The sequence below is a fragment of the Equus quagga genome, chromosome 10 (assembly GCF_021613505.1).
Source record: "Equus quagga isolate Etosha38 chromosome 10, UCLA_HA_Equagga_1.0, whole genome shotgun sequence".
Classification (NCBI taxonomy): Eukaryota; Metazoa; Chordata; class Mammalia; order Perissodactyla; family Equidae; genus Equus; species Equus quagga.
In genome coordinates, this window is record NC_060276.1 from 111,224,444 (window position 1) to 111,251,823 (window position 27,380).

At 40.3% G+C, this 27,380-nt stretch overlaps 1 protein-coding gene across 5 annotated transcripts in view; it reads right to left on the reverse strand.

Annotated features, from left to right (window-relative positions):
• The window catches only part of BMX (BMX non-receptor tyrosine kinase), a 57,978-nt gene that overhangs the window by 4,518 nt on the left and 26,080 nt on the right, over positions 1–27,380 (reverse strand). For 2 of the 5 annotated variants that reach the window (XM_046673393.1, XM_046673391.1), the window contains exons 7-17: positions 25,364–25,539; positions 21,707–21,778; positions 20,987–21,040; positions 17,786–17,840; positions 16,412–16,491; positions 13,740–13,867; positions 11,198–11,272; positions 10,286–10,457; positions 6,490–6,706; positions 5,529–5,593; positions 2,386–2,504 (exon numbers count right to left, since the gene is read on the reverse strand). In XM_046673393.1, the coding sequence (XP_046529349.1) occupies positions 2,386–2,504; positions 5,529–5,593; positions 6,490–6,706; positions 10,286–10,457; positions 11,198–11,272; positions 13,740–13,867; positions 16,412–16,491; positions 17,786–17,840; positions 20,987–21,040; positions 21,707–21,778; positions 25,364–25,539 (1,213 nt within the window). Of the gene's footprint in view, positions 1–677; positions 775–2,385; positions 2,505–5,528; positions 5,594–6,489; positions 6,707–10,285; positions 10,458–11,197; positions 11,273–13,739; positions 13,868–16,411; positions 16,492–17,785; positions 17,841–20,986; positions 21,041–21,706; positions 21,779–25,363; positions 25,540–27,380 lie in introns of all 5 variants that reach the window. The other 3 variants (XR_006890309.1, XM_046673392.1, XM_046673395.1) reach the window with 3 other exon arrangements.

Consider the following 27,380-nt stretch of genomic DNA (forward strand, 5'->3'; position numbering starts at 1 on the left):
TTCATTTCTGGAGCCCAGGGCCTCTTCCCGATGTTCCCTGAGACCTGGATGCTTGTTCTTGCTGGTAAACAACCAGCAAGGGCAGCTGCAGAGGGAGCTACCTGGGACCAAGATTCTTGGACTGCTTCCCAGAGGCAGTTGGGGCTTCAGCCCACAGTGATGACCACCCAGCTCCCACCCTTAGGAGTGGTTGACTGAAGTCTTTGTCCTTTCTCTCACCCTGCTTGGGCAGTTGTGTGCAACGATTTCACTGCACAATCAAATCACCTCTCAGTGGAAATGTAAAGACAAAATCATTGACAACATTCCTCCTCTTCCTATTGCCACAATAGTTCATAATATTCTGTGGGTCTTTTGAGAATCTGATAAAAGCCATTGGCTCTCCCTCGGGAAAGTGAACACACAGCACTTCTGAGTTCCCTGTCTGGAGATTCACAGTGCCCCAACAAGGGCATCACAGACTCCAGGTTAGGAAACCGAGGTCCGGTCATGGTGGTTAAGAGAGTGGCATTTGGGGTCAGTCAGATGTGGCCTTTGAAGCCCAGTCCTGCCACAGATAGGCGGGGCAAGTTTCTTAACCCTTCTCAGCTCAGGTTCCCCATCTGTAATATGTGGATATTTGCACATCATAGAGTTGCCGTGAGGATTAAATAGGATACAACATGCAGAGCACTTACAAGAGCACCGGGACATTTTAACTGCTCCCTAAATGGTGGCCATTTGCTGTTCTACTGGCCGAGCCGGAGAATTTCAACAGTCAGCCAGTTTGAAAAGCTTGGAAAACCAGAAATACGTAAGAAGGAAGAAAATTGTTCTAGAATCATTACTGAATTACTACCTTCAACTCTTCTTTGACTTTAAGGGCTACAGAGTTTACGTAAAATATTTACAATAAGGCAATATTACAAGCTGTTATGGCTGTATTTTTTTAAAACTTTCTAAAACAATCATCCAAAAGCATGTTGCCCCCTTCACAATTCTCTCTTTGCAAGGTTATCCACTTATCTCAAAAATAGTATCATTGCTTCAAATATCTGTGGGACTCCTCCCTGAGAATTGCTTTCAGAGGCCCTGGTTCATTTTGAATAACCTCATCGGGGACAAATTATTTAAGAATAGATTTAACTTTTGGAAACAGCCAGAAAATTTCTTTCATATCTTTCATAAGGCATATCCGTTGATACAAGGAGATTTAAACTAATTTTGGCAAGTTAATCAGCACAAAATGACATAGATATTCACCAAAATGCTATCTTTGTGTTTTTTCCTTTTTCCATGTACATTGGATTATTTTTTTAATGAACAATACCACTTTTACAAAAGGAATAATTATTTTTAAAAATTGTGTCACATAGAAAAATGAATGGCTACCTAAATTTTCCCTTTTTTCAGACAGTCTTTTGGATGTCACATAGAAAATCTAATTATGCTTATGGACTAAGACAGGCCAGAAACAGGTCTCAGTTGCATTTAATATATTCTGTAACTTTCTAATAATTGGGATTATTTATCCTAAATCCATCTGACAGTGGTTGTAAACAGGACTGACATTCCTCACCATGTAGAAAAATATCAGAAAATCTATAAAATCGCAATTTAAGAATTGTTTCTGTTTTCTAATTACTTTTATTAAATTTCAAAATAGATCTTTTAATAAAATAGAGGTCAGCAAAGTTTTTCTGTAAAAGGCCAGAGAGTAAGGATCTTAGGCTTTGCCGGTCATGCAGTATCAGTGGCAAATACCCTACTCTGCTGTTGCAGCGCAAAATCAGCCAGAGACAATACAGAAATGGATGGGCGTGGCCGTACTCCAGTAAAACTTTATTTACAGAAACAGGCCACTGGATTGGGTCCTGGGCTGTGGTTTGCTGACCACTGATCTAAACGATGAATTTTAACGAGGACACTAGTTGGAATTGGTATGGTCCAAAGAAAGCACTGAGTCACGTTTGGTGTTCACACCAGGCATGCCGAAAGAACCCATCAAGTCAGGAGGGAATGGTTGTCACAGCTGCCTTCTCACAGAAACTCGATGACTTCATTTTAAGCCCTTCAATGTTTCGGACTTCGCGCAAACTCGGTTTTAATTTTTAATGACTACTTTTTAAAAACTGTTTGAAATCTTCAGTGGAAGAGCTTTTATCCCCTATGATTTGATGAGAAGGTGCTAGCAGGATGCAGATTATACAATATGTGGCAGACATCTAACACCGACCCAAGAAAAGGTCATCACCATCTTCAATCTCTTGCTTGTCTCAGGCCACACAGGTAATTTCGTAACTGCTCAGAGCTTTTGCTAAAAATGGATGTTGCTGCTCTTGTGGTTTCCTGTTGTGGAAACCAGCTTATGCAATGGGGCTGGGGCCTGTGCGGCCACATTCTTACCAAATGCCCATACGTCTGACTTGCTGCTGTATTTGAAGTAGTGAAACACCTCTGGGGCTGACCACTTGACTGGAAACTTTGTTCCTACTGAACTGACATACTGGTCATCAAGAACATACCTGCAGGGAAAAATCAACATAGATCTTAAGCCACTTGGCTGTGCAAAATGGGAAGACCTCTGCTGGCCACCATTGTCTCCATGGCGGTACAGGCTGCTGAAGAACATAGAGCCATCCAGCCTCAGCCAAACGCCCCGGTTTTCTGGATCTTTTGCTTCCTTTCAATGTGCAAGCTTCACTAGAGGCTGATTACGACTTGTAAGCTTTAAAAAATGATATCTAGGGGCCGGACCCATGGCCAAGTGGTTAAGTTCTCGCACTCCACTTTGGTGGTCCAGGGTTTTGCCGGTTCGGATCCTGGGCACAGTGCAGACATGACACCGCTCATCAGGCCATGCTGAGGCAGCATCCCACATGCTACAACTAGAAGGACCCACAACTAAAAATATACAACTATGTACCGGGGGGCTTTGGGGAGAAAAAGGAAAAATAAAATCTTAAAAAAAAATGATATCTAATTTTGAAAATACCAAAATCTGAAGGCAAAATGTTTAGTAAATATCAAAACCCACCAAAATGTAAAACTAAAAGCACTCAGAATCCCACCCCCAAAATAACCTGTAATTCTACCATTCAAGACACATTTTTGCTTGTATTTTCCAATCTTTTTTTTCTATAGATAATTCGAACAAAATTGGGTTTCTGTTGCATTGCAGTTTGCTTCTATTTTTCTTCTAATGGCATATCAAGAACATTTTCCCCATATGGTCACATTTCTTCTGCAGCATCATGTTTATTAGCTGAATAGTATTCCCTCTGATGGATTAACATAACCTGTTTAACCATGTAAGTTGCTTCTAATCTTCTGTTATAAACAATGATGAAAAACAATATCCTATGGAGATATCAAGACCATAATATATTCAAAGATGTGCCCTATACTTTTGTCTGTAATAATGATAAAAATGGAAGCAACCTCAATGGCTATATGTTGAGGAGCAATTAAATATAAAATGGCAAATTAATGCAATAGAATAGTGTGCAGCCATGAAAAATGAGATAGTTCTATATTTATCAAAATAAAAAGATGCCCATGGTATATGGCTATGTGCAAAAGCAGGTGTATATAATGTGATTCCATTTTTGTGGGAACAAACGGTAAGTGTACATATTTGTGTATATGATTGGGTATACATAGGAATAAGGTGTGAAAGGACATCCACCAAATGTGTTAGCAGTAGTTGGTCCCAGTGCTGAAAACGAAGTGAAGGGGTCAGGGGCAGATTCTACTTTTTACTTTATACACTATTGCTGTATTTCCTATAATAAGCATGTATTATTAATATAATTAACAGAGGGGAACCTTGTATATTTGCCCACAAAAAAGAACAACAAAATAACAACTCAACTCAAAAAAATAGGAAAATGAAAATTATGGAAACTGAAATTTTGGATACACTTTGTAGGAAACTTTACACACCAAAATGTGTTAGAGATATTTACTGTAATTAAAAATATCAGAAAAAGCTGATTTGGCAAATCATTCTTTGAAATATTAACAATCATAATAAATAAATAACACATTCATAGGATCATAGACAGCACCTTCCATACTTCCCTCCCCAGGCCCCCCTCAGCTTCTCAGACACCCGGAAACTACCCTGGCACCCCTGACTGGGTTCTGCTCATGGCTTAAAGCTCCCTTCAAACCATCAGGACCAAGTTAAGTCACAGGCATCTGAACGGTGGGACCATAGATCTTCATGACCAACAGGGCCTGGTGCATGGCCTCCAGGATGCCTTATTCAGAGCAAGACCTTGTGTCTCCCTTTTCCTAAGCTACAAAGAACTTGATGGTCTATTCCCTGGATGCTAGCATACCAGCCAACGTTCCTGCTTTGAGAACAAGGTGGGGATCAGTTCCCTTGTCCTGGGAGCTTCCCCTGCCCTAAGGAGCCATGAATAGCTTTTACTCTTGCGCTCCAGAGAGCTAGACATTTGGAGTGTCAGTGTAGGAGACTCAGTGTATGATGGTGGGAGTGATGGCAGGTAGCACACAGCTAAAGGGATATCTTGCCAATATTGAGGGGTCCCAGAAGAGGAGCATTTCCTAATACTGAATTTTGGGGAAGACTTAAAAAAATAGATCCCCCTATAGTGTTTTAGAGCCATGTTTGCTAAATATAGAGCTGGCCTTAGCCAACACTTCAGGTCTCTTTGAAACTGCATTATTCTTTCTCAGAATTATGTGAGCTTATGTTGAATCAGCACAACTTTATAGGTGTATTTTGTCTCAACATTAGGGACATCTACTTGCCTTCTGGACTAAAATGCGAGCATATGAGGGCAGGGACTATCTGACATATCAGTATCTCCCACAGGCCCAGGTATCTAGTAGGCACCCAATAAATCTTTGTTGAATGGAAAGGCCAACATGTATGTCTTCACTTCCCATGTAAAATCATGAAAATTGACTCTGAGGCTTAAATAGCATGAGGATTCAGAATCAAGGAAACAGAATACTCTTTTAAACTGCTATAAGAATCAAAATAATTTCTCCAAATCATGAAGTGGTGATAGAATGCTCACCAAGAGAATTTCCGAGTCTACTTCCATGTCTTACTTGGTGATAAGAAAATGTAATGATACGACAACAAAATCTTTCCTAGTGGTAATGCTATGCCTATTTGAAAATATATTGAGAAAAAAGCAGAAAGGGCTAACGGAACCTTGACTGAATTAAAAATGTATGTAGCCAAATAATCTGGCTGTAGCACGTTATATTTAAATATTTAGGATCTTTCATGGAATTTATTCCTAAGTTTAGAAAATATTTATTAGAGTGTTAGAAGAACTAAAAGGGACTTTGGATGATTTCTGAAGAACAAGTCCATCCTACAGGTGAAGAAATGAGGTGAAACATGTTTCACAGGTAGTCAGAGGTAGTATGGGGGAGGGGATCCAGGTTTCCAAGGCCCCAATTCAGAGCAGCTTCTACGCCCCCACAAAGTCTTCAATTATGATGGCATTTAGATGTGAATGGAAATCTCTCTTTCATCGGTTGCCCCTTTGGAGCCGGCTTACCTCGTCATTCCAAAGTCAGATACTTTCACAGAGAGATCACTGTCCACCAAGCAGTTCCGAGCCGCCTTTGGAGGAAAAACAAAATTACCAAGTAGTAAAAGTGGCCAAGAATCCGATGTCAGAATCCAGCATTTTCCTTCTCTTTGGCAGAGTTCTCAGCAAAATCTAAGATTGCCTATCAAAAACCCAAATGTTGAGAAGCTGTCTTTTTTCCTTTGCAGTTTTCAATGTTTTGAAATGAAAATGTGCTTCCATAAGTGTTTTCACCCAAGCATCCATCCTTGTCAAACAACACGAAAGGTATTTCACATTAAACACAGAACCTCAGCTCATCAACGAGAAGGGAAAAATTATTTCTAGGGGTTTCCTCTCCACCACTAGGATACCGTGCATTAAGAAGGGCTTTGAAGGCATGATGCTGCACTGAGACTCAGAGAATGCACTGGCCTAGTGTGCATGGCATGTTTGCTATTCAGGACAAGGAAATCTCTAAAGATAAGCACCAGTACATATCAAGCTGAACAATCCTCACTCCCACCCTGACCCAAAGACATACACCAATTTTGTTTCCTTCTCTTTTTTTTTTCTTTTGTTTTTTCAGTTATCGTATTAAGTGACTGCTTTAGCACTAAGCCCTTCCCGGAGTAAAGGTCAACTTGGGTTTAATGGTTCTGAGAAACACTAAACTGACCAAAGCCTTTCCTTTCCATCTGTTTTCCTTCATAGCACAACGCAACTACATAGATCTTGATGGCTTCTTTGACTCTTTCTGTACTTTAAATATTTTATTTTGAAATTGTGGTTTTCATTACAAAACTGTCATGTGTTTAAGCAAGTCATAAGTAGGCAAAGTAAAAGTGAAGATGCCCTCCTTGCCATCCCTCCTGATGGCCCACTGCTGGAAGCGGGAACTGTGGATTGCTTTCTTTCCTTTCTTTGAGCTTCCAATGGCTTTGCTTACCAAGTCCCGATGTATGAACTGGTGCCTCTCCAAGAAGGCCATGCCTTCACAAACGTCATAGCACATTTCCAAGAGCTGGGAGGGTTCAAGTCCTTTACCATGACTCTTCAGGTAATTAAGCAAGCAGCCATTGGTTATATATTCAGTCACTATGTATATAGGGTATTTCTTTGAACACACTCCGTAGAATTTCACCAGCTTGGGATGGCTGAGTTTCCTGGAAACAACAGATTTTCAAAGTTCAGTACTGAATTTCCACACTCCATTTTCCAGATGTCCTGAGGAAGAATCATTCTCAGATTTTTGTTCATTTTAATTTCCCCCTTCTACTTGATCAGAAAAAGAGAGAGGAAAGTTTAGGATTTTATTTTGTGAGCGTTAGCCTTTGGAGGCAAACAGTGCTGCCTCACATTGGACATTGACAACCCCAGCAGCAGTTTAGCAGTTGCGGGGGCTGTGTTCAACTTACCTGCAGAGAATTAGGGAAGCAATGGTCTGTTGCCTCAGAAATCCTGTTTCGTCTCATGGCACTTGAGAACTTCCGTGACTGATTTGGAGGAAGCTATAGCGTAAGAGCAATCACTTCCATTTTAAAGCATCTAATTTTCATATCTAAGTATTTTATTCTAAAAAATTTGTTTCAGGGGCCAGCCTGGTGGTGCCGTGGTTAAGTTTGCACATTCTGCTTCGGCAGCCCGGGGTTCGCCGGTTTGGATCCTGGGTGTGGACCTACACACCGCTTGTCAAGCCACGCTGTGGTAGGTGTCCCACATATAAAGTAGAGGAAGATGGGCATGGATGTTAGCTCAGGGCCAGTCTTCCTCAGCAAAAAAGAGAAGGATTGCTGGCAGATATTAGCTCAGGGTTAATCTTCCTCAAAAATTAATTAATTAATTTAAAAAATAAAAATAATTGTTTCAGAATATGAAGGGCATAGGAAAAATGGAAATAGTTGCCATGTTAGGGAAGTGAGATTAGGCGTTATTTTTCTTTCTTTTAAAAAAATTCATTTTATATTATTGTTACATTATTCTTTCAATAATAAATTTAGAAAATAGCAACCACATGTCACAGCACTTCTGGTAGGTCATGATGGATGGACACTCAGCTATCATGATGTTCACCAACTTGTCCTTATGTGATTGATCTATTCTCAATAGATAGATTCAGGTAATTAAGGATGATTCTTTAATGTTCAGATGCGTAAAGTAAATCCAAATTTAACCTGTTAACTTGTAAACTTTTTAATAAGGGTTTATGAAATATTTAGTTATTTTCTTCCTTCTTAGTTTAACTATAGGGACATGACTTATCATGTTACTCAAGGCAATGAGCTCAGTTACGTATCTTTCAGCAAGTTCAGAGACCTGCATGGTACTCAGCATTGCTCCCTTCAGAGGGAGGGCTTGTGGTGGGACAAAGGTCCACCACCCCATAAAAACTGTTTCTTGAGCAAATTCAGTCACTGACTGACAAGCTTATGGTGGGAACACCATGTCAACTGATATGTCCCACATGACAGGCCTCAGTTTCACCATTACATTTGGGATTTAACGATTTCCCCTTATGGTACAGTTTGACCTCTTTCGTTATGACTAAGTGATTTGGTAATGACTTTTTATGATTCTTTATGATTACCAGCTTAGTAATAGCAAAAAATATGTTTTAAAGTCACACCAGGACACAGGGGTTACACCATGAGCCTAAGGGAGTTTCAGCCAGATTTTTTTGTCCTACACAAAGAAGACATCAAGGGCCCTCTCCCCACTTTTATGACAGCACAATTGCCAAAGGCAGAACCAGCGACATAATTTGCAGGGACTAGTGCAAAATGAAAAGGCAGGGATTCCTGTTTAAGAATTATTAAGCATTTCAAGATGGTGACAGCACAGCATTAAACCAAGCGAAGAGCCCTTCAAAGTGTGGGGCCTCTCCACAGGGCAGGTTGCATGCCCATGAAGCCAGCCCCAGCCAAAGGCTTATATTCACATGGTACCTTTGCTTCCAAACAATTCTGCAATTGTGGTAAAAGTGATTGTTCTGATTCTCCTGGCACCTTTGGCCTTCATAAAGGAATGACTAAGGAAATGGACACTGGAATGTCTGCCCGGGTTTGCATCTCTGCTTTGCCGCTTTTACTAGCTTGGTGACCTTGGGCAAGTTATTTAACATTTCTGTGCTTCAGTTTCCTATAAAACAAAGATAACCATGGTACATCTCTCATAGGCTTCTTATGAGAACTGAATGTGTTAATATCTAGAAAGTGCTCGGAGAGATGCCTATAAATACTACATAAATGTTTTAAGTAAAATTTTTTTAAAGTGCTATTATTCTGTAATGGGCTAGGATTTGTGATTTCAACTATCTTTGACCACAGTCCTGCTATAGCATTGTTTTCACATCATGCTGATCGGGTCCCGAAAAGTAGGATGATCAGCTGTGTCAGTTTACCTAGCACTGAGGGGTTTCTGGGATGCAGAACGTTCAGCACTAAAACCAGGCAAGTCCCAGGAAAACCCGGATGATTGGTCACCCTTCAAAGTCTGATTCACATGTTGACAAAAAGAGGTAGAATCATCAAAATAATTCTTTGTGGGGCAGGCCCAGTGGCATAGTGGTTAAGTTCGTGCACTCCACTTCAGCAGCCTGAGGTTTGCAGGTTCGGATCCCAGGTGCAGACTTACACACAAGCCATGCTGTGGTGGTGTCCCACATACAAAATGGAGCAAGATTGGCACAGATGTTAGCTCAGTGACAATCTTCCTTAAGTGAAAAAAAGGAAGATTGGCAACAGATGTTAGCTCAGGGCCAATCTTCCTTACACACACACGATAATAATAATGACAATAATAATAATACTAATTCTTTGTACTTACATAGACGAGAGAGAGAGAGAAAGAACAGAGAAAGAGAACACATATGTATTGCCAAGAACTGAGGACAGTGCTTGGAGCTGAGGCCCATTAGGAAGGGCATCTTCACTTGTCAGGTGAAGAAAGAAGTAGGGTGAGAAAGGGATTTTTACCAGACTGTACTGAAGCTACCAGGAAGGAAAAGGATACTGTCCATAGGGCGTTAGTTTTCAGTATTGCTTTAGTCCTGGCCACTAGAGGCTCCTGCTCTTGGGCATGTGTTTTACAGGGCCCCACTCTGTTCCTCATCCCACTATGCACCTCCTCACAAGGCAAGGAGACCAAAGGGCCAAGAAGACATACCCACTCAGAACCTGTCCATCTCTTTCTCTATCACCCTCAGGGTACCAGGACTCTGGAATCCCCTGTCCACATGGTTCTGAGGCCTCTGCCAGGATCCGTGCAGACTCTTCCTAGGTCTGCCCCCCTAAGACTGAGCCATGCTGTTGAGATGCCTACCCCTAACCAAGATAATTAGCCAATAAATATTTATTTGCAGGAGACACAGGGAGTTTGGATGTACTGAATGCTGTGTCTGCCAATAAGTACTGAGTATAGGGCAGGATGGAGCTGGGGTTGGGAGGAGAAAAGACAGAAGTGGAGTTTGGGTGGAGGGGCACGGGCCAGAGGCTAGTTTCTCTAGAGTCTGAGAACTCTAAACTTGAATACAGCCTTTCAGGTTGTTATGAAGGTATACTTGTCAAAGTAGGAGCATAGAACCGATTTTATTTAACAGTGTGTTAGCTTGTTTATAATTTCTATGTATTAATATCTATGATCTGTGGAGTCTTGCTCCAGGCGTTGTAAATATTAGGGACAGGACTGTTAGCATGAACGTCCTCTCACGGTGAGGGCTAAATTGTCATTCCTCAGAAGAAACTTACATCATGGTCTGGGCCTCCTGGAAGAATTCATCCTCTGACATGGAACCCTCCTTGATCATCTTAACAGCAACATCATACTCCCCCTTCCACTTGCCCAGATGGACCACTCCAAACTGGCCACTTCCCAGCTCCTTCAGCAGGGTAATCTCTTCTCTTTTCAGTTCCCAGAGTCCTAATAAGGCAAGACAGGCATTCTTTAGGATGGGAATAGAAGGCTTTGGGGCTAAAAGCTCTCCAAGAGATTTTCTCTCCAGTGAGAGTTTCCAATTGATAATATGAAGGACAGCAAGACTTTTTAAGTAGCCCACTTAAAAAAAAACCCTTAGTGATGTGGTCTTATGACCTATTAGACCACATGATAATGCCACCTGGACAATATTGTTCTTGAAGCAGCTATAGTTATTAACAAGAAAGCTCTGAGTAAAAACACTTTGCCAACTAGAGGCAACTTGGAAAGGTTCAGTGTCAAAATGTGCTCAATGCCCTTAGCCTGGTAAAACATTGTTACATTTTCTTATAAAACAAATTAAACCATGATCTGGGTGGATGTCATTATCCTAAATACTCAAGGTTGAAGACTGGTTCCCCTGAACAGGCACAGAATCCCGGAAGAAGAAAGGAGAGGCAATGGGGTTCTAGAGGCTGATGATTGGGTTTATCAAGAGGAAGAATTTGACAATCTTTTTGGTAATGCTGGGGAGATTGCAGATTTAGATTGGGAGGACAGAATAGAGTTTTTTTTTTTTTTAAGAAAATGAACAAATACATTAGAGCTGAAGCCCTGCCTGGTACAACCTGAGCAGGGACCTCCTTCCTGTCTTCCCTCTTTTTTCAGTAAATTAACTATATATATATACATTTAACCAAAAATGGTGGGAAATGGAGTTTAAGAGCCCAAGAGTGTGTCCATACCACTTCCCAAGGACACGGAGATGGGAACCTTGTTGGCCTTGGTCGACACAGGGTGGCGGAGTCGTGTGATCATGCCTGCAATGGAATCAGCATCACATCATCACATCATCAAACCATATCACACCAGATTACATCCTAATGGTTCACACCTCTGCTTATGCTCCCTCCAGAGCAGCTGAAAAAGCGCAGAGTTCAGGTTGCTGTGATGCAGACAGAGAATCCATCCTGACCATATTCATCCCGTAGTTGTACTAATTTGTTTTTGACTAATTAGCTCAGTGTAAAGCAAAAATTCAAAGAGTAAAACCAATTTATCTGACTTCAAAAAAATCCCATCGAAGTTAGTTGCTTGATGGAATCTTTCATTTAAAAAATTTTCCCTTTTTTATTTTGCTATCTCCTTAGAGTCCTATATTTAAATATGTAAACACACAGCACATACATTTGGCAAAAATCCAAACAATTTAGAAGGGTGCAACATAAAAAGTAAACCCCTTGAATTTTTAAAAATTGAACATATTACTAAATTGCATTAAGTGGTAAAGGCATTTTATTTGTTTACATCAAGTTATGGTAAAGCTGGGTTAAAACAGTCATAGTATTTACAATGGCTTGAAAGAACTCATTCAAAAAAATATATTTCTTGCTTTAAATGTGTGACGTTTTCCAAGTCATGAGAACTACCACACATGTCCTTTTTTCTCCTTCCTTTTCCTATATATTTGTTTACTTTTTATATGAGTAAATCCTGAACCTTTAATAGACAAAAAAAATTAATGCATTCCTCCAAAATATGTATATATACAATTACTGCTTAATTGATAAATTATGTGAATCATAAAATATACTCACAAATAGAAAATTTAAGAGAATGAAATCTAAAAAAACAAACCTAAATAAACACTTTAATATTTTCTTCCTGTACTCTGTGGAGTTTCTTGAGCATCCTCTGGAGTGGAATCATTCCACTTGGATATGTCTATTTATAAAATACCTTTTCCAAAGGGTACTTTTGAGGTGCTACAGGTTAAAATAAACAATCGAGGAAATTTATACAAAGGAAAAATGCAAGAACCAAAATGAAAACCAGGAGTAAGGCCAATTCACCAATGTGCACGCAATCAGGTCGGATAGAGTTGCACAAATTCGACGCTGAGCCCACAGTTTATTTTAACGCATTGTTGGAAATTCATCCAGTCACTGCCCATAAGCGGCACTGGTCTAGAAAAGACATTTAGAAGGGATCTCTTTTTTCATTTCTTTTTTGTCCAGCGTTATTGAGATGTTATTGACATATAACATATGTAAATTTAAGGTGTACAATGTGATGATCTGATACATGTATATATTGAGAAATGATTACCACAATAAGGTTAGTTAATCTCCATTAGAATGTATTTCTATATACATTTTCACTAGGTGATTAGGCAAAATTTGAAAAGAGTAAAAGCACCCAGTGTTGGTGAGGATGAGGGAAATTGCTATTGGTGGGAGCGTATATTTCTGAAAAGCATTTGACTATGTCTAAATTGTAAATGTTCTTAGCTATTACAAATTCCACTTCTAGGGAATTTGGCTACAGAAACACTCTTACAGGTACACAGAGCTACATGTGTAGGACCTTGCACTGAAACATCGGTGTATTGTGAAAATATCAATAGAGGGTTAGGTGAATAAATTATGGAGTAATTCTACAATAGAATTCTATGTAGCTGTTAAGTAGAACAAAGTAAGCTATGTATATTTGCGTGGAAAGACCTCTAAGACACATTGAATAAAGAAAGTAGGCTGTGGGGCCAGCCTGGTGGTGCAGCAGTTAAGTGCACATGTTCTGCTTTGGTGGCCTGGGGTTCGCCGGTTCCAATCCCGGGCACGGACATGGCACCACTTGGCAAGCCATGCTGTGGTAGGCATCCTACATATAAAATAGAGGAAGACGGGTACGGATGTTAGCTCAGAGCCAGTCTTCTTCAGCAAAAAGAGGAGGACCGGCAGCAGTTAGCTCAGGGCTAATCTTCCTCAAAAAAAAAAAAAAAAAAGGAAGGCTGAAATGTAGTATGTGTTGAATGATCTCACCTCTGTAAAAATATAATGTGTATACCTACATATGCAAAATTTATCATTATATATATAATGACTAATAACCGTTAGCATCAGCATAGAAAAAAATTTTTGTCAGAATAGACATCAACTTGTCCATGGCGATTACCCTTCCAATGATATACATTTCTATAATGTTCAAATTTTGCAAACAAGTTACTTCTACAGGCAGAAAAAACCTGCAAATATTTTTATAAAGAGAATCTCTATTTCTAAGTCACTCAACTCACTCAACTCCATTTTTTCTGGCATTATAGAGTGCATAATGTTATATTCCAGGAAACGTAGGTGAAAAATCACAGCAGGCATAGGGCTTGAGAGCATTCTTTCCCTACTTTCATGGTTCCCTATATAATTGAAAATATTAAGAGGATCAGTAGTATCCAAGAAAAGTGATATTTATCAACAAGGACTTATAAAAGAAAAACTGAAAAAAAATTACCTGCTGAATTGTGTTGATGATAGTGAATAAGCTTTGGAATGGAATCAAAACAGTAGTTTTCTGCCAGGTACAATTTGTTCTCAGCATTTGTATGCACATGGTAATGTTTGACGGTTCCTTTCTTATCACTGGTAAGGAAGAAAGAATGTTAGACTTATTTTTTTTTTAATGTTAGTCGTTTTTAATAAACAATTGAAGCTTGATTAAACAATGGCTAAATAATTAATTTAGTTGCATTTGTAAATCTTGGAGAGGGAAGTCAGAGACGGTTTCTCAGTGTGGGCATCTGGTGTTTTTCTGGAGGCAGCCATGACAATCAGGAATTATGGAAGGGGGCTCCTCTCTGAACTCAACCGATCCTTTGTGCACATACAGAATTCATGTATAACAAAATTCCAGCTCTCTGGACTGTTCCTTCCTTAGTAAGTCTAAAGCTGGAATCTTCCTTTGATGATCGAGAGCCCTGCAGTTCTTTAAGATCATTATTCTGAACACCAATTCTCTTTTAGGATAATAATAGAGATAAAAATCTGGGAGGCAAAGGTGATTAGGCTGTGGGTGTTCTCACCCACAACATGGATGGGAGGCCCTTTTGGGAGTGGAATATGCAAGATGAAGTGGGTTAGGATATCCTTTAATTCCTCAGGTGAACTTGTATCTTTTTTGTATGAAACACTTTTTTCCTTTAGCGCTACTTTTAGAAAATAGCGGTGAATTGATGCACATTGGTTTAGGCTGATCAGGAATGGTATGCCTGTTTTGGATTTCAGAGCATAGTATAGCAGCAAGAACTGGGCTTGAGTCCAGTTCTACTGCCTGCTAGCTACCTCATCTGGGTGTTATAAAGATTGAATGAGATTATCTATATATCAATTTGCACTATGCTTCATGCATAAGAAACTATTAATAAATTGTGTTGCTGTCATGCCAGCCTAGTTAAAACTGCAATTAGAAAAAGGAGAAAGGGTATTTCTCTTCGTTGCAAATGGCTACTTGGCTCTTGGTCTCAGCATGAGAGTCACTCAAGCCCATTGATGGTGTTTCATAAAAAACGGCTTCTGGATTCATTGATTGGGATTGCTTTAATGTGATTCCTCATATACTTGCTAATTTATCTATTTGACCACCTTCAAAAATGAGTTTGGTGTCAAGAAGCTTGACTAGGAGGACTTCCGGTATCAGGTTTGGCTGGAACTGCAGGGCCAGAGTGCCACAGAGATTTTGCCAGTCAGTGAACCAAGTCTTCTCCCGGTTCTTACGTGGTTGGCTTTAGCCAGCATCCAGGTGCGAAACCTAGCACATGAGATGCCCCTAGGATGTGGCTTTTGGCATTTTAGAACGTCATATGACCGCTTAGGGTACATCCAATTACCTCACATTGGAGGTAGGTACCCTAAAAATATTCTTGAAATAAAATAACTTTTTAATTATTACAAAAATATATATATGCACCACAGGGCAGGGTACATGAAGAGGGCACCAAAGCAGAATGACCATTCAATTCCACCATTAAAAAAGGATTGCACACATAGAAATATTTTCTTTCAAAAGATCATAATCAAGATTTGGCCAGATTCTTATTCCAAAACATTGGGAGTTTCAGTGTAGAAACAGGAGTGTGGTTGAAGGAACATGAACTTGGCTGTTGAAGGCCAGGCTTCAAGTCAGTCATTTATGAGCTTTGCAGGCAGGTCTTTGTAAGCTCTCTGAACCTCAATCCTCTTATCTGTAAAATGGTGCAAATAAAAATAGCTTTCCTATTTGCTTTGCAGGATGATTAGAAGGAACAAAAGAACTAATAACCAATGGGAAACTGGCTTGTAAAACTCTGGAGGGGGATCCTGATGTTGGTGACGATGACTTGCATGAGATGACTGTGGGTGTCTTACGTGCCTTAGTGTTGAGGTGGAGGTATTGGAGCAAGGAGAATTACTCTTTCTCAGCAACAGCAACAATAACAGTAATTGCTGTTTATTGAATGCTTACTATGTGCCAGGCGCTGTTCTGATCCGATACATGAATTAACTCGCTTCATTCATAGAAAATAATAATCATTATTATGTCCCCTTCCAGATGAGGAAGTTGAGGCACAGTGGTTAAGAAACTTCCTAAATGTCATAAAGCTCTGGAATGGTAGAGTCAGGATTTGGACCCAGAAGTACAGCTTCAAACCAGACCTCTTAATCACAGAAAGAGGATAGCCCACTAGAAGGAAGCTGTCCAGGAACACAGCTACACTGATTTAACCTTCTGCTGACTCTGCCCCCACTGGAAAGACTCGCTAAAAACCAGACTCTGGGGTAGGTTTCTCAGCTCAGCAGGTGGCTCAGGCCAAGAGTGTAGAGGCTTCATTGCTGTTTTTCTCTCTTTCAGGCTTATGACTGAATCAAGGAAAATAACCCAGGATTTCTTTAGCAAATGTTTACTGAGGGGTGCTGTGCGCTGGGCACTCTGTTGCTGCCTGGGACAGGCAGGAGGGGATCAGCCACAGCACAGCCTCTTGGAAATTGTAGGGGAAAAGGCAACTGCAATGGTCACATCCAATAGAAATACTTTGATCCCAAATTCCAGGCTTTAAAGAAGATGTCTTACCCCAAAAATGTGACTAAGTGACAGGCATATTCAAAGAACATACTCAAAAGATAAAAGAAATAAATTCATGTCATACTTACTTCACAGCCTTACTAAATAAGGACACTGTGTACATTCCCGCCTGGCTGGAATTTCTAACCATAAACGCTCCTTCTTTTCCCTGAAAAGAAATGTAAATGCGGAAGGAACAGAAAACGTTTTCATTATTCTTGAAAACTATTTTTCTTGGTAGGTGGTAGGAAATTAGATCTTTTAGATCCACTTTAAATGTCATTGATGACACAGATTATCCAACAGTTGGCACAGAAGGGGACCCACGGTTTAGCTTTCCTCCTTTTCTCACTCAGTTTCTTTACAGTTCTACCCCATGTGCCTCAACTTTTCTTTTCTAGTTAATTTTTAACCCTCTCTGGCAATTTTCTCTGTTTTGTGTTTGTGCAAGCCTAATGTTTTAATCTTTCAGAAATAAAATTTAAAACCGGATATCGCCTATCACGCTCTTTGAAGGTTTTAGAAAACCAAAGATGCAGAATAAATCATTTGTTAAAATTCTATGCTCGACTTGTCTTTCTTAATGACTTGAGCTAATTCTAAGCAGATCCAGCTTCAGAAAGAGCAGATAATAAACTATGAATGTGACCAAATACTGAGTTAGGTAGTGAAGTCATCACATTCTCACTAGTACCCCTCAAAGAAATAATGGGTGTGTTTTACTAGGTTGAACCATATCAAAGTGTCATTTTTGTAGGTCAGAAGTTTGCTCTTGGTAATTCCATACCAATTGGTAAGAAAATCAGGTCGATTTATCCCCTGTTACATCTGCTGTACTCTGGTTGAAGTCCTAATGAGCAGTGACAGAGCTGAGGTAGACTCTTACACAGATGGCCCCAATGAGTCATCTCTCTGTGTTCGTGCCCTGTGTAGTCCCCTCCCACGTTAACTCTGGGCTGGGCCACGTGACTTGCTTTGGTCATTAGGATATTAGCAAACATGACAAAAGCAGAGACCAGATAAATGCTAGCACTGAACTGTGGGGCGTATCCTCTTCAACCACTGTCTTGAGATCACCATGCTGGGAGGAAGCCCAAGTTAGCCACATGGAAAAGAATTATGGCACCCCGGTTGACTGCCTCAGCTGAACTCCACCCTCTCGTCAACCCACCAGCTAAATGCAGCCACGTGAGTGACCCTAAGCAAAACTTGCAGAAATGGTGAGAAATCATAAATCTTGTTTCAAGCCACTAAATTTTGAAGTGGCTTATTACACAGCAATAGATAATGGATCAGAGGAAGTGGCTATATGTGAAGGGCCTGGTATCTCATCTGCTGGATGACCAACGCTGTGGTGACTTGACTATCATTAGCAATAAAGTTTCTATGACAGGTGCACTATCCTCTGGGCCCAACAATAGAAAGAGATTCTTAAAGGCTATTTTAAAGACTAGATTATTTACCTTTTGTCTCAGTAACTGCTCAGATTGTGACCTGGAGATGTCACCTGCAAACCAGCTGCAATAAAAAGGAATTCCATATTTGAGAATTAATAATTTTTAATTGCATAAGTTGTCATCAACTTTCTAATCTATAAAACGAGATGTTGGCCTAGATCAAGGGTTTCCAAACCTGGCTGCTCAAGAGAATCTCCTGAGGAGCTTTTCAAAAATTCAGATTCCTAAGTCTCCATCACCCAGTTATGATTCTGGGGTGGGGCCTGCATATCTGTATTTTTAAATGGGCTGGCATTTAGAAACCTTTGGCCTCCTTCTAGGCGATCTCTAAGTTTTCCTACATTTCACCATTTTCCATGAGAGCTAGAGATTAGACCAATGAAGAATATTCCAAAGGGAAAGTCAGGATTGCCAAGGATGAAAGTTCCTGTCTTTCAATCCTATAATTTTCATTTAGTGATCCAAGAGAAACACACCTCATAGCATCTATTTTTTTTTAAGATTTTATTTTTTCCTTTTTCTCCCCAAAGCCCCCCGGTACATAGTTATATATTCTTCGTTGTGGGTCCTTCTAGTTGTGGCATGTGGGACGCTGCCTCAGCGTGGTTTGATGAGCAGTGCCATGTCCGCGCCCAGGATTCAAACCAACGAAACACTGAGCCGCCTGCAGCGGAGTGCGCGAACTTAACCACTCGGCCACGGGGCCAGCCCCCTCATAGCATCTATTTTTAAAGCAAATGCTTCTCTAAAAAATATATTTTATTTGCCGAATAGCAATAATAGATAAGCATCTAAGGTTATATTAAGACAGAAGCAATTGTACTTAACTGAGAAAAAGATGATGTGGGACAGCCAGGTGTAACCTTTACATACTGCCATTTTTACTAAGTTAGCCAAGAACATCATGTCTTATTTTATATGTGGAGCTCAACAAGCCACAGAGCTGTTTCTTATGTGAGATCAACAATGTCTGTAGTCTTTTGGCTTTGGCCAAAACATCATACTAAGGGGTGAAGTGGGATGGGGCATGGGTTTGGGGGCTTGGGAGGACCCTCTGGCTAGAAGGTAACACCTAAGGAGTAAAGAAACCATGAGGAGGTGAGAGTGTATTAAGTGAAGGTGGGGTGTCAGTTGATGGCTAGTTCAATGACGTGGAAAGAGCCTTAGACCAGCCAGCCTGGAGATTTGTGTTCCAGACATAACTTCCTAATAAGTAGCTGTCTGGCTTTGGAAAAGCCACTTAACCTCTTTTGACCTTGGAATTCCTTATTTGTAAAATTAGGATGCGGGTTGAACTTGATAAGTTTAAAGTCTCTTTTAACTCTACCCTTATAGATACTGTATAATTAACACTTGAGATATTAACTGATAGTTTTTTTAGTGAGCTAATAGTTTAAGATAAGCATAGCTAATTAAAAGACTCTTCAGGGAATACGATCCAGGATATACGCCTATGGGAGACAGAAGAAAGAGACGATCAGGAATAAGGAGAAAGGCCTGGAGAGGCAAGGGGAGATTGTGTATTACACTCCCCCTTTCCCTGCCCACACACACACACACACACTCACACACACACTATGCCTGTGTCATAATTTTGCTAAGGCCTGGCTCTGTTTGTTTTAAAAACTATTTCAGCATTTCAATGTCAGAACAGTAGAGATTTAGGCTTAGTCTTAAGTGATCATTTTCCACCTAAACCTCAGAGCCTCAGTCTTTAATGGAGTGGAGTAGAGTTGCTCATGAAGTTATGGCCATAAAATAAATGCTTCAGTGACACTGATAGAGCAAGAAGCTGAGGGCACCAAGTACAGGGTAAGAAGGCTGAGCCCCAGATCACACAGCCCTGCAGTCCTGATCTCCCTTCAGCATCTCTTTGAAGAGGGCAGGTCTTTCCTGATCATTTCTCCAATGTACATCTCACACCATTTGAATTTAGAAATGATGGAGATAGAGACTATCTATATGGTCAGACGTGAGTTTTCTGAATCAAAGAAAGACTTCCAATTCATCTAAATGCTAAAGACTAAAACCCGTGATTAGAGATTCACTCCCATTGGCTTAAGTCTTTGTTATCTGTTAAAGTGAAATTATCTTTGGATAATTTTCGTGCTGGTCTTTCTCAGTCTTTTATGTCTTAGTTTGAATTATTCCATCAGATGCTTTCCTGAGGGTAGATGTTGGGGAAGAAAACAGGGCTAAAGAAGAGCTAGAAGGTGGCAAAGAGACCGTGCTGCGAAGCGGTGGGGGGTACAGCATGTCTTCCCCAATGTGACAGGTATGCCTAGGGCCAGGCTAGGTTAGAGGTAAGAGGAAAAGTCAAAACAGTGGCATGTACTTTATAAAAGCTCTCATTGCATTTATAGCCAACATAGCACTCGTACAAAAACAGAACTAGAAATATGCATAATCCTAGTGTTCAAACGAATTGGTTGCCATTGGATAACAGGTGTCTGAGAGATGCAGTATGCCCTGGTACTCCCACCTCTCCTTAATGCCAATCTTGAAGTCCAGGAGACTCATTTGTCCCTGTTTGTAGAATGATAGAATCTTAGATTTTGGAAAGGACCTTAATGGCCACATAGACCAACCTGTCTCAGTATAGTTGGAGTGGTCACACATTCTTATTTGCCCAGAAGAGTCCAGTTTATGCCTGATGTCAGGTGTAACATTTAATAGTACACTCTTTCTCTCTCTCTAAAGTGTCCTGCTTTGGATGTTAAATGATAAGGTCACCCTAGGAATAGGACTCTCTCAACATAAATGTTATCACGTTCAAGTCTCTGTTGTGCTACCTTGTAAAATTACTGCATCATAAATAACTTCAAAAGATGGACTCAACGTTAATAAGAACCTTCAGTCATCACCTGGTGAAAGGCCTCCAGGGAAGAAACAATCAGCAGAAATGTCATATGCTGTATCTCTGAAGACAAAGGGAAACGAAGAGGACACCAGGTATATGATGAATCCAATGAGTACATGCAGCCAATTTAGATAATCCAGATCGGGAAAAAATATTTTCACTAGTAACAACCCAGCTCCTTGTCACCTGTCCTCCAGATAAATGTCCCAAAACTTCACCTGTGTTTACCATGTAAACACAGCCTCCTGAGCGAGTCTGAGCTATCTGTTTTAATGCCTTTGGGGAAGAATAGAATAGCAACATCTATATTTAGTTTCAGAGGAACGTAGAGGACTTTCAAAACTCACTCATAGTCATCCAGGTTTTCCTCTTCTTCAGATGAACTTGACTCAGGGAATCCCCTTAAGAAGAGAGAAAACAACATGAATACAAAAAACCACCATGAAATCTTCTAAGTGCCTAGCAGTGCAATATCAAATCCCACCCTGCTTTCATCCACATAAATAAAATTCAGACTGTCGGGTTTCCCTTTTTGCATTTGGGAAGGAGTCAGTAAAGTGAAGAGAGAGTCGCTCAAAAGTTGAGCTCATGCCCAGTCTAATGAGAGCATGACCCTTTGATACAGGAGGCCCCCAGGAGGGCCCCAGGCATGTGAGTTTCTTTGACTCTTAAGAAGAGTGGGATCATGAAATAGATGAAGATGTCTTCAGAGGCAGCTGTGGCATAAAGTTGAAAAAAAAATCTCAGGTTGTATACAGAGCTATTCTTAGAGGAGAGTTATTCAACTCAAGGTTGTTTTTTCTCCTGCTAGAGATGCCTGAGCTAGGTGTATTAATGTTCATATTGACACCAGTGTAGAATATGGATGATGGATTGGAAAAACCAGTGTGAGGAAAACTGTAACCTATAAGTCATCGACTCAGACCAACTTAAGGGTTGGGAGAAGCAAACTACATGGGTTTTTTTGGTTCATATTTACTTTCATGTAAAGTCTAGTTGCAAAATCATTGAAAATTTGGTCAGTTTTCCCACAAATGGAAGTAAAGGAATATCTGAGTTTGATTTACCATGACATCTTTGAGGTGCTGTGATTTACAACATCTCTTTCCCTTTGGTTACTGCACGCAAAATCTTCACTGCTACAAAAAAGACACATTTCATAAATTTATGTTCATTTATGAATGTTAAATGACAAAAGAAAGTCATTAGATATGTTTTAGCTTTATTTAACATTTTGACCCATACACTTCACTTGTTTTGGAAATTTAAGCTAATGAGTCATTTTCACATTTTCATCCTTGCAGGACTCCAATAGAAATCAGTAGTTCGACAGTATTCCTAAACAAAAGAGAATTGTTAATAATGGCTCGTAATAACCCCAAACAATAGAAGACTTGGATTAATAAATCATCTTGGTGGGTTTTGCCCTGATTTCCTTGTAGATATGCAAGCATTCTGTCACTTATATATTTTAAAATGTTATTTTCCTCTATACTGTTGTGACTGCAATTAAAGTCTTGAAAATACTGAACTTTTTTTTTAAGATTTTATTTTTTTCTTTTTCTCCCCAAAGCCTCCCGGTACATAGTTGTGTATTTTTAGTTGTGGGTCCTTCTAGTTGTGGCATGTGGGACAACGCCTCAGCATGGCTTGATGAGCGGTTCTATGTCCGAGCCAGGATCCAAACCGGCAAACCCAGGGCCGCCAAAGCGAAGCACGCGAACTTAACCACTCGGCCACGGGGCCGGCCCCCGAAATGCCGAACTTTTAACTCTGTGTGGACACAGACAGATATGCAGGATTTTCATCATTCTCTGCCACTTGTCATTTTATCTCTTTCGTTTTGGGTGTTAAGCAGAGCATGAGAAACTGCTTACCTCTCCAAGGCCAAAGGCTGTTTTATTTGGAATGTAAGACCTATTTTCTGTTTGCCTTCATATCCCAGGCTCTTTTTCAAAACCACGCTTCATAGTGGCAAGCTTCCTTAAGTAAACGCTCCTCTGGCTCTATTTCAAGGCGTGCCTGGAGAAAGCCCTCAACACTAGAACGCCACCCTCCCCGCCCTCCCAAAGAGCCTTGCTCACCAACATAGCTTTTTTACTTCATCTGTTCATAAGAAAATTCTTATTTAAAAATGCCATGCAGTTTATTTAGCATTTTCATTGTTTTTAACAACACGTGGAGAATGTCCATCAATGGTCCATCTCCTAGGTTTATCCATATAATGGAATACTATATAGACATTCAGAATAATCAGGTAGGTTGCATAACAACGTAAATGTACTTGACACTACTGAACTGTACACTTAAAAATGACTAAGATGGTAGGGGGCTGGCCCCGTGGCCGAGTGGTTAGGTTCGTGCGCTCCGCTGCAGGCAGCAGCCCAGTGTTTCGTTGGTTCGAATCCTGGGCGCGGACATGGCACTGCTCATCAGACCACGCTGAGGCAGACAGTGTCAGACAGTGAACAACATGACGAGTTGGAAGGATAAGGCAGCAAATAAGGAAGGGAGGCAGCGTCCCACATGCCACAACTAGAAGAACCCACAACGAAGAATATACAACTGTGTACCGGGGGGCTTTGGGGAGAAAAAGGAAATAATAAAATCTTTTTAAAAAAAATGACTAAGATGGTAAAGTTTATATTATGTTTTGCCACAATTAATTTTTTAAAATTAAGTATATTGTGATGTATTCGAATGGGAAAGATGTTCAAGATGTTCAGTGAAGAGAACAAGCGGCAGAGAAGACTGTGTGGCGAGAAGCTGATTTTTAATTCTATGTATCAGGTGGCATGCACATAGCAAATATTTTAGAGGAATGTACACTGAATATTCTGCGATGCTTTAATGGGAGCATGGATTATTTTGCTACTCAGAAAAAAAAAACAAAGATTAAAAGGCAGCTCAGGCGAAGATAGCACAAATGACAGAAAGTTGATAAAAAATATTATCTAGTTATGTGAGCTGAGAAACATGGCTGCGTTTTTAAAGTTCAAGCCCTTTTAGCAATTATCATAATTCACTCACACATGTAACGCTGCCATGCTAAGAAGTGATTAATCAATCTTTTGTTCAGATAACTAGCTTTCTGAAGTTCTAGGGAACAACCTACGGTCTGGACTAAATGTTGGGTGCAAAATTGAAGGGCGTGTCAAAAAACTCAGTAATTGAGGTAAGTAGTGTTTTAGTGGAATATTTTAAAAAATAAACATTAATACAAAAAATCCACGATGAACAAAATATCAACATTTTAAATAAAGATAGGATCTGGTAATCCATGAGTTGGCAGCTCTTCAGGAACCCCATGTGAATCAACAGTGCTGACCTCTTATTTGAAAACCGGTTGGTCAGTCTCACTGTACACCTCCCTCAGGGAATCCCTGGGGCTTCCGGCAGGGAGGGGACCTGGCACAAAGTTGACGTGACATCCACTCTTCTTGGTTCTGGGCTTATTGATTGTGTCCTTCCACAAGAACACTGGGTTTCAGGCAAATAAATGTAACTCCTCCCCTCAGGCACCAGATATAGATGAATATATTTAGATTCTAGCTCCACTTTAGATCGAAAGGTATCATGACTTGTTATACTGAAAACAACTGCAAGAATTCACTTATATCCTTTGAAGTTCCGTATGGCCCTGTGGCTGTATCATTAGTACAGTGAGGCATTTGCTTTAGTTAAAAAGGATGAGGATGGAAAGAATAGAAGGACAGGGGAGCAAACAAAGAAAAGAGATACACGGTGAGTCAGAGAGATGCTCTGCATCCATTGTGGGGAAAGTCAGACGTTGGTACCCTGTAGAGATGCTAATAACTGGGTGAGAAGATGTCAGACAGTGAACAACATGATGAGTTGGAAGGATAAGGCAGCAAATAAGGAAGGGTAGTCACCTGACCCTTTCTCTATTGTCATATTGCAGTTCAATTCAATATATTTTGAGCATCAAGTGTGGAGCCAACTTGGTGCCAGATCCCAGAGACATACACAATTTAGGTACTGCCTTCAGGGTACTTTCAATTTTGGCTTTTGGTAGCATCTTTTGGCTTAAAAAATCTGAGAAAAGTAATCATGTCAGGAGAGGCAAAGGTGTACATCCTGAGAAAGCAAGCCATGGTCTTGCTTGAAATGCTACCTGTCATTTGGCCAGTGATGTCCGAAGCACATTACAAAAGTAAGCCCACTTTAAGTTTTTTCAAGTAAAGGATATATTTTAAAGATTCAGAGTTCTGGAATGTGAGGTTATTTGGGAGAAAGGGGGAGAGAAAGAGGAAGGAACAAAATGCTCAAGCATTACAGTCATGTGTCACTTAATGACAGGGACGCGTTCTGAGAAATGCATCATTAGGTGATCTTGCCATTTTGCAAACATCACAGAATATAGTCACACAAACCTAGATGGTATATCCTACTACACATCTAGGCTATATGGTTCTAATCTTACGAGACCACCATTGTACATGCGGTCCATTGTTGATCAAAACGTCATTATGCGGTGCATAACTGTACTTAGATCATGAGATAGGATAATCTAAATGGAAAGTCTGAGCTGCTCAGTCCCAGTGGGGCCACTGTTTGCCTAGACTTCTGGCACTGAAAATTTTCTGAGAGGAGAGCCCTATCTCAGCTAAGGCCTGCGTGGACAGTGTTGAGGCTGAGGTCCAAGGCAGTGGGGTAATGTCTATTCTATATGCTGGACAGCCAGACTAAAAGAGGAGGCTTACCTTTTCAGTTTTCTGACTTGCCACCAGTCAGGGAAGTCTTCTTTCGGAATATACCGCATCTTGACGTTTGACTGGGAGCCATAGTCTTTCTTTGAGTCACCGTCATACTGAGCTAGAGTGGTACTTGAAGATGGTTCATCCATTTTGAAAATAGGAACTGCTCGAGGAATCTTCAGCTTTGGAGGACAAGAGATTTTAATATACCACAGTGAGGCACAGATTCATGTACTGGGAACTAACAACCAAAGTATATCAGCTCTCAAATTAAAAAGAAAAGAAAAAGAAGGAAGGAAAGAAGGAAGAAAAGAAAGAAAGGAGGGAAGGAAGGAAGGAAGAAAGAAGGAAGGAAGGAAGAAAGGGAAGGAAGGAAGGAAGAAAGAAGAAAGGAAGGAAGGAAGGAAAGGAAGGAAGGAAGAAAAGGAAAGAAAGAAAGAAAGAAGAGAGAGAGAGAGAAAGAAAGAAAGAAAGAAAGAAAGAAAGAAAGAAAGAAAGAAAGAAAGAAAGAAAGAAAAAGGGAAATACGAAGTATTGGAAAAGATATGGAGCTACTAGGGCCGGCCCTGTGGCAAGGGATTAAGTTCGTATGCTCCGCTTCAGCAGCCCAGGGTTTGCGGGTTCAGATCCCAGGCGCTGACCTACGCACTGCTCATCAACCCATGCTGTGGCGGTATCCCATATGCAAAAAAGTAGGGGAAGATTGGCACAGATGTTAGCTCAGGGACAATCTTCCTCAAGCAAAAAGAAGAAGATTAGCAACAGATGTTAGCTCATGGCCAATCTTCCTTATTAAAAAAGAAAAAAGATTTGGAGCAACTGGAAGTCTCATACTTTGCTGCATGGGGTATGAAGTGGTATAATCACATTGAAAAGCTGTTTGCATAATCTGCTAAAGCTGGACATGCACATACCCTGTGATCCAGAAAGTCTATGTACATATCCAACAATGAAATCAAAAGACTAAAAGAATGTTCATAGCAGAATTATTTCAATTAGATAAAAACTGGAAACTACTTAAATACCCATTAAAAGGATAAAATAATAAAGATATTGTAGTTGTAGTAGGGTAAATACTGTGTCGCCCACAAAAGATGCTCATGTCCCAGTTCCTGGAACTTGTGAATATGTTACCTTACATGGTAAGAGGGATTTTGCAGATGTGATTAAGTTAAGGATCTTGCGATGGGGAGATTATCCTGGATTCTTGAGGTGGGGCAGATGTAATCACAAGAGCCCTTAGAAGAGGGAGACAAGAAGGTCAGAGATTAGAGGGAAGATGTGAGGATGGAAGCAGAGATCTCTCTTTGTGTAGAATTCAGTGACTATTAGAAATAGAAGTTTTATCAAGTTGCGATTGCCCACAATCCAGTCTTAACACGTTTCTATCACTCCTATAAGATCACTCATGCCCATTTGTAGTCAATCTCCATTCCCATCCTGGCCCCAGGCAACCACCAACCAACCTTTTGTCCCTATAGATTTGCTTATTCTGGACTTTGCTCTTAGGTGTTTTACAGGGTCATAGTTTTCAAGCTTCAGAACTGAAGCACATATTCAAACCAAAACAGCAATATTGCTGATATCAAAATAAAATCCCCAAACCTTAATAATTCTATTAGTCTCCTAGGGCTGCCATAACAAATTAGTACACATTGGGTGGATTAAAATAAGAGAAATTTATTTCCTCACAATTCTGGAGGCCAGAGGTCCAAAATCAAGGTTTCAGCATGACCATGCTCCCTTTAAAAGCTCTAGGCGAGAATTTTTGCTTGGCTCTTCCAGCTTCTGGTGGTTCTAGGCATTCTTTGGCTTGTGGCCACGTAACTCCAGTCTCTGCCTAGGTTTTTATTTATTTTTTTTTTTTTATTAATGTTTTGATGGATTACAAGCTTGTGAAATTTCAGTTGTACATTTTTGTTAGTCATGTTGTGGGTACACCTCTTCCCCCTCCGTACCCTCCCCCCACCCCCCCCTTTTCCCTGGTAACCCCCGATCGGATCTCCTTCTCAATATACTAATT